Genomic DNA, 13,018 nt, shown 5'->3' with positions numbered 1-13,018 from the left:
GTAAACATACACAATATCTGCATGTTCTTCACTGGTGTAGATGTGTGGCATTTTAGCTAGTGCATGTACAAACACAGTTAACTGTTGCTTCTCTTTGATATACTCTCAATCCCTGTCATTACTTCATTCACAACACACCATGGACAACTGTGCATTCAATGGGTTAGTTTAATGGCCTGTGCATTCAATGGGTTAGTTTAATGGCAGAAAGACATCCCAAACAAAGAGGCTGAAAGCAGTGATGTAGATTCAACTAGGATAAAATGTCAAGATGGTTAGGTGAGTAAGACATATGTGAATATCATTAGCCCAAAAACAAAAGTAAATTAAATGTGTTTTATCTCAGAAATCAGTTGGAATAGGACATATGTGCACAGGAAGTTTTTTGCTTCAAATGAGTGTTCCTGTTGTATTCCTGAATATTAACCATACCTCCTGGAACACCCTGTATATTTTGTTGACACATCTTGAAACACTCGTTTCTTCGGTCCTTCTGGTTTGGCATAGCAAATGGATTCTTCCCATCTATTATGTCTTTCCCACACCCATAATTAACTTATTTTGCTAGTTTTTATCTTATTTTCAATACATTTATCTAATGGCATGTAAAACTTAGATAAAAAAAAACTCAAGTTCTTATTTACACTTAATTTCACTTACATTTATTATTCAGATTCTTATTTTGGTTATCTTGATTCCATTGATATTATTAGTTAGGCTAGAGAAAATGTTAATTAAAAGTTACAATTAATTAAATTTAGCATTATAGTTTAATATGTGCTAAACTCTGTGAGTTAATCACCACAATCCCACATAATGACTCACACCAATAGAAAACTAAGCATTCCAACTTTCCTGTGAAGTGTTTTATGTTACCTAAAACTAATTATCTTCTGCAATCACTAAACTTGAAATTCTTAAGCAGCTCTATTTTCCATTGCTGATTTTGTCAGAACCACTATAAAATTCCGAATTTCGACTATCTACTTTTGTTACCTTAATTTTTCCATACAGGATGACATACAGCATTGATTGATTAGCTCACTAATTAATAATTTCATAAAATTTGTCATTTGCAACATTGCACTAATGCATGTAAACAAGGGGATCCACATTGTGTTAGGAGAAAAACGTCCACGTATTTTTCTAAATTTATCACCAGCAACACTTTCTATTAACCAAAATCACATTTGTTCTTGTAGTTAATTAAAAACAGTAAAATACAATCCACCTAATTTTCAAAGTATAATGTAATTTACGAAATAAGTTCATTCTTACCCCAATCTATAAAAAGCTGGATGTCACCAAAATAGTCAATTCACAGTTTGTAAGTTCACGGGTAAGACCTAGACTCTGATCTGCTCTCAGTGTTGGCTCACACCACAAATATGTTCATTCTGTACACAAAAATATGTGCTCCGGTCACTGCAATATTCAAGAACTTTCTTTAAGGTTTAACAGCTTCTGAGTGAATTCTGTAAACGAAATCAATGGACATTTTAAATGGACTGTGTTGTGATTAACAAAAGTGTGGGATATCATTGTCATCGAAGTGAACTACTGTTGGACATGGAGATTTTCATTTTGGACTGACATGACTGAGCTACTACAGTGTTTTTTTTCTTTGATAAATTACTGTAGGACAGTGCTTAGTACAAACTGCGTCAATTTTATGTAAATGTGAACTGTGTTTTGGTACCATAACTGAATATTCAACTTTACCACTGTAACTGTTAGGTGTTGTACGGTCTAGCCTGATGTGTGTGTACAAATTATTTCCTTTATATCTAGTAAACTGGTCATTGACTTAATGAAGTTTGCTACAGATGAATAAAAGTGTTAGTCAGTGAAACTAAAATAGCGAAGTTGTGTGTATTATTGAGTGGAAATCTTTTGATAGGCACTAAGATTTATGCAGCTTCATTACATCTGTGGATTGTAGATTGCTACTGAGATGCCTATTAAACAAGTAGCATCAAGTTACCTCAACTAAAGGATCTACCAAATCAATGTCACAGCTGTCGAATATGTGTTTGGGAGTCTTCGTGTTACCTAAAGTCATGTTTATGAGGTTTATAGTGAGTTTATTCTTCCGATAGCTCCCACATTCCCAGATGCACTTCTCTTTATCATTTTTTATACCACTCCATGCTCAGTACTCTTATATTAACTTATAAGTTCTTCCTACACCTTAGTATCCTCCCACTGGAGCATTGTGACACTGTTTTAATATCGTGGCTGTTTTGTCCTTACTTAATTCTGCCATCGGTCTTAGCTCCACTGTATTGTGTTCAGTGTCCTTGGAAGTTGCACCTGCCACCTGCTCACCTGCAACTGTCTTTGCCTGCCAGTGGGTTCCTCACCTGCGCAACTGCGGCCTCTTAGGCTGCCTCCTGACCTAGGCTACCGTTACTTTCCAGTCGTGCACCAGCTGTCCTGGTCTCTCTTTCACAAGAGAGACTTGATTTTTGTGTCACTTTTATAAATTATCTGATAATTATATTCCCCCAGCTTTAACATAATTAATCTGGATAATGGGTGTAATATGCTACCTAGCCATGTTATAGATTTATGGTTGGTATATATCAGAAACTTTTTGCCTAATACGTTCTGTCTAAAGTATCTGACTGCCCAACAAATGGCTAACATCTCCATTTCAATGGCACTGTACCCCCTTTCTGATCTGTTCAGTGTCTTCAAGAGATACACAGCAGGTAGGTCTCTTCTGATCATTCCTTGACTTAAGATGGTCCCAATAGAAGTCTGGCTGGCATCTGTGGTGATTATGAAGTCCTTTTCAAATTCTGGATACTGTAGTATTGGTGGACTGATCAGCTTCCCTTTCAAATGCTGAAAGGCATTTTCTTGCTCAACACTGCAAGGTGCAAGGTACTTCCCCCTTTATTAATTCATATGGCAGCTATGTGATCTTGATGAAGTTACTCATAAGATGCCTACAGTATCTAATGAGGCCTAGAAAACTCTTCAGTTGCTGCGTTGTTTTAGGTAGAGGGTACTCTTGTATCACTTTAACCTTCTGTGGGTCTGGCTTCAAACACTCGATCGACAAGGGATGACCCAAATAAAAAACTGCTTTTTGGAAAAATTAAAATTTGTTGAACTTTAGCTTTTGATTCAAATACTTCTGTTAGTGGCACATTATGTTAGTCTAGGGAGGAGACAAATATAACAATGTCATCCAACTAGATGATCAATTTGTCACCTTGTAGCACAGCCAAAACAGAGTTCACCATCTTCTGAAATGTACCTGGAGTTGTTTTAAGGCATATGGGCATTTGTTTGTATTGTAGTGGATGGGTGCCAGGAGGTTAAAACTCATCCATGCTTTTCAAATGATTTATTTGTTTCCACTACAGAGCTTCGTTCTCCTCGGTCCGCGTCACAGGCCACGCATTGCTGAGGAAGTACCCCCGGCGGCCTGTGCAACAAAACGCTGTGTCATGCCGGCCTTAATCGCCAACTGTAGAGTTCCGATTATGTCAGGATGGCTGCGCCAGCAGCCAACTCAGTGGCCACCGTCTGCACTGCTCCACCGGGAGCCGTAGGGTGGCCCCGCTGCTGCTTCTTCCTCGGCTGGCGTAACTGGGAACGCGGCGGCAACAACCGACCGCGATCTGGCGTCGGGATCTGCAGCCCCTCGCCACGAAAGTCTCCGGCATGTGTCGGGAGCCGAGATGACTGTCCGCGGTAGTGAGCCAAAGAGTGAGCCGCCCTGGCTGGCTGCCGACCCCACGTCAGCCTCAGAGGGTCAAACCAATGATACGCCGTAGACTGGGACGCTGTCGCCCCATCTGTGGCTGCGTGTAGCCCGGCAGTGTGACACGCGCTGCCGTCCAGGAGAGCTGCCAGACTTCAATGAATCTCATTAGAAAATAACACCTATTTATACTCGGCTGCGTGCCTCTGTTTCGCTAATGCATCACTCTGAGTCATGTACGCCCCACACCCCGGTTACGCCACTGGGCCTCTTCTGCCTATAGCTTGCGACATGCGAACTGGTACGTTTACACTTTTCAGCAGTTTCATGGCCCGTGGCCTCCATTCCACTTCGCAAGCGCTGGTCAGCGTAACGTACAGCAATCCAGCCTGCACCTGGCTGTAACTTGTGTGCTCCGAAATATTGCACCAAATCTAACTTCCCTATCTTAAACTGTGGTGCAGTATTCATAATGCCCATACAGCATACTGAAAGCCATATTTTCTTGATTCTCTTCATCTAAAATGAACTGGTAATAACCTTTTGCTAAATCAAGGGTGGAGAAGTAGTTTGCCTTTTACAGGCTGTCAAGAATTTCATATATCCTCAGCAATGTATAAAATGAACTTAAGGAGATTTAATTCAGTTGCCTACAGTCAGCAACTATATACCATTTCTGCTTTTCACTGCCATCCATCTTTTTTGGAATCCTTATCAATGGAAAGTTCCAACCATTTTTGGTTGGTGCTATGTCATCCTGTAACATTTTTTGAATATCCTGCTGTAACTTTTTGTGTTTGCGTTATTCTGTGGGCTCATGACCAAATCACCCTACCTTCTGCCTTTGGAAGCAGTTTAATTTCGTGCCTAATACTATCTGTGTAAGACAACTTGTCTTCTGTCATGTAAAAAACATCACTATACATGGTGCATAGCTTGATAATAGTGGCTTTCTGTTCTGCATTCAAATGACTCACACAGATATTCTATTTTAGCCCACTTATTCACACTTTCAACTGTGGCTTGTCTTTATTAATATGTCTCTCTCTGAATGATTCCCATTTTGATATTGCTTCTCTTATCAGCATGGGAACTCTACTGATACACGCTCATTTGTAGTGTGCATACTGCATTATGCATACTCCTAAGTCCACTTTTACAAATGCCTAAGGTAGATACACGCCCTTGGCGATCTCCTATTTTGGATTACGTCGAAGCAATGTTTCACTCACATTCCACTTCTTGCCTGCAATTTGGTGGTTGTAGTTCCCTTTGCCTTTGCAATCAATTAGTAGTTCCCTGAATCCTAATACCTCCATTCTCATTCTGTTCATCTCTTTCTTAAACTGCACACCCATTCCTTCTGTCGACCTGCTCATGTCTCTCACTAAAGCTTTTCAACTTTTCTCCAGGAATATGGATTGCCTGCGTCTACTGTAGGTCGACAGTTCGGTTCCTGTCCCTACTGAACTTCACCTTTTACGTGCCTTTTGCTGCATTAGTTTTGAAAGAGCCTTCCCTTTCCTTTGCATGCACTGTGTGGAACTCAACATCTTGCTTCATCTTCATTTCTCTATGTGACTTTAGCTCTTTGTCTAAGCCTATTCCAAAAGTGCCTTCTCCTTCTTGTACATGCACTGCGTGGAACAAGTACTGTCACTTCATCTTCATCATAATTAATTCTGACACCATTTTTCTCAAAGAAGTCTTTGCCCACCAGCCCATTAAACAGGGGATCCACACCTTCCCTGATTACATCGAATCAATGTTTCACTCACATTACACTTCTTGTCTGCAATTCGGTGGTTATTGTTCCCTTTGTCTTTGTAACCATATTAGCAATTCCCTGAATCCTCATACCTTCATGTGGACTAAACTTTCCACAATCCTCTAAGCTACTTCTTTGAACTAGGCTTATCTGTGTCCCACTAAGCATGAGAAATCTCATGCGATTTTTCCATGCCTTCCTGGCACTCCAAGTCTTCAAACACATTTCTGTTTTCACAGTTGACTGTAAATATCTTTCCACGGAAAGTGTTCGACAACTGCATTCTTACATCCTTGTTTAGTTTCCCTCTCCTTTACTTTCCTCTGAGCATGACAGGCACACTATGTGCAGTCTCTCACATAGTAATTGATTCGTCTACATTCAAAACATGTTACAGGGTTCAACTGCGTACGTGGGCCACTGTGCCTAGAGAAGTTTCTCCTCTACTTCCTGCTACAACCTGTCCTATCTTTTTTATTCTTTTATCAGCATGACAATCTTGCACCACGTGGCCTGGCTTACTACATGCAAAACACTTTGTCACTGTCTTCTCAATTTGCCATGCTCATCTTTCTGGTTGAGGTATCATACCCTCCTCCACAAGAGTGGTCTCTACAGCCTGTGTATATGTTTCTTGTTTGCCATGGGCATGCACTATGGTCTTTATCCTGTCATAGTAAACCCCTTGTACAAATAGATGTGTGCAAGGCTGCCTTCTAGCTCTGACTCTCGCATCATACCTCTGATAGTGTCTCTAAAGTGGTGCTGCATCATCACATCCAGCCATGAGCTCCACTGTGCTAATCTTTCCCCATGTTCCTGATGACTCACAAACATTTTGCTTGAATTGTAATCAAATGATCAAATGTTCTTTTGCTGGCACATTTTTCTACACAGATGGCACACACTTATTGCTAAGTGGAGCTTAGATCTCTGACTAACAATTTGCAACATGCACAGCAAAATATTTTAGTTTTTACAAATTTTAACAGAATGTTGAGTTGCTCTGGATTTACAAGTCAAAATGCAATTGTCGATGAACTCATTTAAAGTATTCTTAGTGGCACTGAACAACTGCAGTATTAGTTTGAATGCTTCTGACAAACTAACAAACTGCTCACTGGGGGGATTCAAGTGCATCAGTGCAGTCACACGCAACACTATCCCCATTGCATGACTTGTCTGCTAAGCTGTGCCATTCACCTGAATTCTTACTGCTGCCACTGATGCTGCTGTGTACAAAGAGATTTCCGCATTTCTCATGCCACTGTCTGTGACCACTGCTACTGCTGCTATTGATGTGCGCCTTTCACTACTGAGTGTTGTTCATCTCCACCACTGCCACACTGCCACTGGCCACCTTCTTGGATGGCTATCTCCAGCCCATACATCTGCTTGGCCCATTCCTGCGTCTTCTTCCTCTCGCCCTATCACCTCTCTTTCCTAGTTCTGCTGCTAGCCTGCATACTGACTGTTCAAGTAATGCAAGGAGTTCTCAAAGTTGTTCCATCACTCCACTTGACGCTGGGCTGATTAGCTTTGATATTTCGAAGAAGGGTGACCTATTCCAATAATTCATAGCATGTAGTTGTTATGTCTGCAGACAGGAAACAACACTTGCTGATCCGCAACCAACCCCACACAACTAGCACCACAAAAAAATGTGTGTTGTGTGCAGTGAGAGGTCTAGACAGTGTATGACACAATATACTGTGCAAGGTCCACTCGATTAGCTAATACAGTGATGCCTAGTTGAATATTTTCAGGAAATAAGGCACTTGATCAGGAAATGTGAATAAAATACAATATTTGAACAAGAACAACCTTTACTGCTCATGTGAGCATACTAGCCATAAAGCTCCCCTGGAGGAACATACGTGACTAAATATTAAATGCGAACAGAGCCAGAGCAAACTTCTAAGTTTCTATTCCAGGGGTGTACAGACTTGCTAGTACAGCGGGTCACAAAAGCCTCACTGTGACTATGTGAGGGCTACAAAAGAAACGACAAAATAATTATTTTAAATCATCTGTTTCACAAATAATTATTGTATTTAACATATATAATGACAACAATTTATTTTCACAGAAACATTCCTTACACACTGTTGTGTAAGTGTACGAATTCAGAAACAATGGGTCTGGAGAAATATATTATTCTGTATTGGAAGTAAGAAAAGAAAATTACAAGAGCAAATGATGAGGGGTGCGCTGCCATTAGATGTATGACAGGCTGTGGTCTCGTATCCCTGTTCTACCCTGAGCCCCGGCCTACACGTAATACTGACTACTTCAGCTGAGTTCCCAGAACTGGCTGAACTAGCCTCCGGGTGGTGGCCTTATATATCTTGATACATCTCACGGAGGCCCTACACTTTCAGTCACGTTACGTTGCAAGATGAGTTCATACATGGTCATCCAATGCCCACTGGGGACTTCTCATTTGTGACCTTATATGGTTGGTCTCCACATGTACAAAGCCCCACTGCTCCCAGTGGCCTCCTCACTTGAGCCCAGGTTAGTTTCACCTTGACACCTGCCCAACACCTAACCAATGCTGTGAGATCTTCTTTGTATTCTCAATCAAAATTGTTCATCCTGGCTTCTGCTCTTTTGCCTGTTAGGCATTGCATGGTTCATATGTGCAACAGCATTATCTCCTAATCCTTTGCAGTCATCTCTCAATGTCTGATGCCGTTCATGCCCTTATCTACCCTACCAGGCCTAGTAACAACACTAAACATGAACAACACTAGTGCACTCTGGTTGGCAGTCTACCTGTCACAGGGATTTGCAGCTCCATTGATTTACATACCCGTCTGTGTTTACAAAGTTACTCTGACATTGGACCAAGTTGAGAGAGAGAGAGAGAGAGAGAGAGAGAGAGAGAGAGAGACTAAATCACAGAGGTGAATTCATTTCCTATGTAACGACAACACAAAGGTGAATTTATTTCCTACGTAAAAACAAGCTGATTTGATGTTTCATTCACTGCTCACGGCTTAATCTATTATGCCAGTATAATATAAATTTCACGATATCTTATACAATAAAAATTACATGCTGTGTAAACCCAAACAGAAATCCAATTCAAGAAGTATAGTTTTGTAAAACATATTGCACTAACCTTTGTGTGTTTCTCCCACTCTCCAAGAACAGATGCTGAAGGATTACTTAGGGCTCTTTCAACCATATTTGTATCCCACAAAGGCTCTGGCATGTCTGTATCACTGCTATCTGTTGCTGTCAGTCTTTCCTCAGGCTCCACTAAGATAAAACATAACAGTTGATTCAAGCCACGCAATATTAAAAGAACAATACAGCTGAGTCACATAATCAGAAATAATTACCAGTTCTCAAGTTTTCAGTTACATTTCCATAAATAATTTGTACTGCTATATTTACATAGCTCAAAGTTACATCAGATCCCCCTCTCCCCTACTAAGTTAATATTCGCATACTTACCAGGAATGGTCAAATTTGAGATGGTATGCCCTTGCCTTCCTCCATGGGTTTGAACTGACTGACCCATCCAGTTATACAGAAACCCAAAATTCAATATGGACTCTGAACCACAACGCATCTTCAGATTTTTTCACATATATAGATCATTACCAGAGTTGAAACAACAGGTAAGAGACACAAAATCGTAGGATCCACCGAGGATTCAACCACAAACCATTGAATTTTAGTCTGGTACTTAACCCACAAAATTTCATAGAGGTTTTTAGTTATTTCAAAGCATATTTCTAGATATGTGTCAGAGAAAGTAGCAATTTTACCACAGTAATGAACTGAATTCCAACTAGTACACATGTTACACAACTCAGCAGTTCACCACAGTAAAGGAATGAAGGTAAGAATTGGGTATTTTTAAGTATTGGATCAGAGGAACCACAGAGAACCCAAATAAGAAAGATTACACAGGAATTTTAATCTGTCTTTCTGAATATGAGTCCAATGCACCATGTCATTTGATACTGAAATGGTGTCAAATATTTCACACAGTTACCTAAAAGAAAATACAGAGCTAAAAATTCTCCTGATACAAGTACTGCATTATAATTGTGTTCTGTTAAGTATTAAAACAGAGTCATGCAGTCAGGAATGACTATTATTAGCAAGACAGGGAGGGAGGGTGTGTACACTTGAATGAATGCAGCCAAAACAATGGTGTGAAAGTACATTTGCGGATAGATAGTTACCTAGAAAAGCTGCCACACACATAAAAATTAGAGTAAATTCATATTTTGTGCATCCATTTGTTCTGGTTAACATCAATTCAACTGTTCATGATGGTCTGATAGTTTGTGCTAATAAGATGGAAATATGCAAAGATATACTATTGACCAAGAAATAAAAAGTGATTGCAGTCTAAAGATTTCAGGGATCTATTTGTCTGCAAAGAAAAAAGTGCTAATATAAACAAAATAAAAATATTTTTTTTAAAGATGGGCCAAAATGAGAATTGCAAATCTAATTTAGTATAACAACACTATGAATAATATTATCTGCTTGGTGTGGAAACTATATATGTGAACTTAAAATTACTACAAATTTTGATTTCTTTCAGAATATTCATTTTCTTTCCTTCCTTTGTATGATATAGGATTTGGTGTTTATCATAAATGTTTGGGATGTGTATTTGTTGGTGCATGAGATGCATCACAAATGCATTTGGCTTTTGTTATTAAATTTCATGTGTTCTATCAATCAAATTTGACAATTCTTTACAGTCTGCCAAGTGTATATCACATTACAATTGTCATAAAATTTTATATATTCTTGCTTTATGTAATGGTTCTGTTCTATAGGTGTCGTGTTTTATAATTTTAAAAAAATTGCTTATCATGCAAATAACAATTTTTATTTTTGTATGTTTAAAAGTTTTGGCAATTTTGTTTGAAGTGTTACCATAATATGGGACAACGGTGAAATGAGTATTTTGTTTAGCTATTTATCTCTCTAAAACAATGTCATAGATGGCTGACTTTTGCTTAATTCTCAACTTTTGTTTCTACATTTCTTTAATTATTCATGGTTCAAAATCAATCACTCTGACTAAATTTTCAAGGATTACAATTTCTTTGTTAATCTCATTTTCATCAAGTTGAAGAGTTATTATTCTCTGCATCCCTGCATGAAAGCACAGATTTTTTTATGGAGTAATGGGTGGCACGATGAATGTGTCTATAGTTGGAAAGTTTCTGGATTTGTGTGTTGAATCCTTTTTCTTTATAGTAACATCTAAAAAGTTAATATATTTATTTACTTCAACTTTACTAGTGATTTTGATCATACTGTGCATAGTAGTTAACTGTGAATGCATATTAGCAATGTGCTCTTCTGTACAATACAACAGTGTAAGGTGTAATCAACATAATGTTTGTCGCAAATGATGTTGTCACCCCCTCAAGAATGAATTTACTTTTGTCTGTGGATATTGATGATTTGCAGGAATAGATTCTTTTACGGGTGAGGGGTATAAGTATTCCTTCTTGGACCATTTGATTCACATGAAAATGTGTGGCAGATGGAACAAGTATGATGAAACAGAAGCACTCACCCAACACAAGATGTCACACAATCCAGACAGAGGAGTGCATGGCACCTGGGAAGATGTGTCATGAATGGAGCCTCAGGAATAGCAGGCAACCTCTAGTTGCTGATGTGGGGATCCGATGGTGTTGACCTGATACATCCCCAATTTTCGTTGGACCAAAATGGAGAACACAGAAATGAATGTAAGAACTGAGGGACTTGATAATACCTCAAGTACCCAAACATCAAGTGCTGAACCAATGGGAGATATTTGCAAAACTGGATCAGTTGATAATCCAGTCCAAGAAGATGAAAAGTCACTGAGTAGTTGGACCAGATGAAGATAAAAGGGAGGTGGAGGCTTCTAAGGAAGCAAAGAGAAGAGGAAGGCACAGAATGGCTTCCTCAGAACAAATTGAGAGAATTAAAAGGTCCTGAACCTAAGATGTCTGAGAAAAGACTGTCTCAGAGTGAAGAGGATAAACAAACCCTCCCACTTCCAAGACTAAGAATAAGAGAACAAGGAAGGATTCATTACTCCCACATCTCAGGATAACTGGAGCCAGAAAAAAACCAAGGTAGCAAACAGGGAAACAAACCTATAGTACTGCAGTCTCAGTTTTTAGGATGTTGGTAACCCAACATGGATATCCACTTGTTAACATCATCTTGTAGCAGGAGGAGAAGCTAGTTCAGATGGATCTCTTTGAAATGATCAGGGAAGATAAAAGTCAAGGACTCTAATTTAGGAGGGTCTGTCTGGACAAAGGTGCTCTAATTCCTGTCTGTGAGGGGGATGGGAACAGTATATTGGTTGAAGATAATGGTGCACAAGATATCTCTATAAGAGGTGATAAAGCTGCTGCTTAAGACAGCAGAGGAACCTTTCAAGACCATGAAGATATCAATCTGAGTACGTAAACTTGTTAAGGATATTACTCTGAAGACTCGGTTCCAGGAAGTACAGGTGCAGAAACAGAAACTCTCAACAGATGACTACACGATAATTAAACGGAAACTTGCAGCCGACGGCTAACCCCTTGTGGTGGATGTCAATGAGAAATCCCTGAAACAAATGTGAGAGCAGGACCTAAAATTGTATGTAGGGTTCTCACAGGTTACTGTCAGAGTGATTACGAATGTCAGAAGCAATAACAGAGGCAAACTGGGAGCTTTAAGTGTTACAGATAAACCTGTAACACAGTAAGATGGCAACTGCTGCCTTAAGCCACCTTCTGGAAAGTCAGGAGGTGGAATGGCCCTAATACATGAACCATATTTATATAAGGAGGCATATCAGGCCTCAGAGGAAATGGAGGTAAACTGATTTATGCTATAAATCTAAAAACCCTCAGAAAAGGCATTTATTTTAAAAATGGAATTTCATTTATGCTGATTCTGGTACCGCGCGCCGCGGAATTTGAATTCACGCCAGACATCATGGACGTCGAAGACCCATCAAGAAGCTGTGGCGGCGCACAACTCCTGGCCTGCTTTTAGTGTGAGGGCGCCACAGTGGAACATGTGGTCTCAGCAGCCAATAGCGGCACCCCCAATAGTGTACTTAAGTGCCTGCCTCTCGCTTAGCCCACCAGTCTAATCTCGCGTACGTCGGTTTACACCTCGCTTCACGCTAGACAGCTTACTTCCTTGTTATGTGTATGAGTGGACGTATTTGTTTCCTTGTGACTCCGTTGTTCGATCTTGTATTCGTTCTGTCCTTCATTGGTCGTGTCCGTCCGTTCTCTCACGCTGTGTTGTTGTTCGCGGGCCTCTCCGCGGGATCCGCCGCGCTTCTCGTCATTGCTACCCCGCGACCATCCTGGTCGCAATTACAACATTTTGGTGACGAGGTTAACGGTGGTCATTGTTGGTATGGAGGCGAAGTTGGTCTGTCTGCTGGGGCAACAGTAGGAGCTCATCCAGCAGCAGGAGCTCATCCAGCAGCAGCAGCTCCAGTTAGACATCTTACAAAAGTCGCTGCAGTTGCT

General features: G+C 40.1%; 1 protein-coding gene across 5 annotated transcripts in view; it reads right to left on the bottom strand.

The window, feature by feature from the left end:
• Positions 1 to 13,018, bottom strand: part of LOC126248068 (zinc finger CCCH-type with G patch domain-containing protein) — a 162,880-nt gene that overhangs the window by 43,509 nt on the left and 106,353 nt on the right. For all 5 annotated transcript variants that reach the window (XM_049948710.1, XM_049948711.1, XM_049948709.1 and 2 more), the window contains one exon: positions 8,614 to 8,753. In XM_049948710.1, coding sequence (XP_049804667.1) covers positions 8,614 to 8,753 — 140 coding nt within the window. The remainder of the gene's footprint in view (positions 1 to 8,613; positions 8,754 to 13,018) is intronic.

Source organism: Schistocerca nitens, chromosome 3, assembly GCF_023898315.1.
Source record: "Schistocerca nitens isolate TAMUIC-IGC-003100 chromosome 3, iqSchNite1.1, whole genome shotgun sequence".
Taxonomy (NCBI): domain Eukaryota; kingdom Metazoa; phylum Arthropoda; class Insecta; order Orthoptera; family Acrididae; genus Schistocerca; species Schistocerca nitens.
This window is presented reverse-complemented; position numbering and strand designations above follow the sequence as displayed.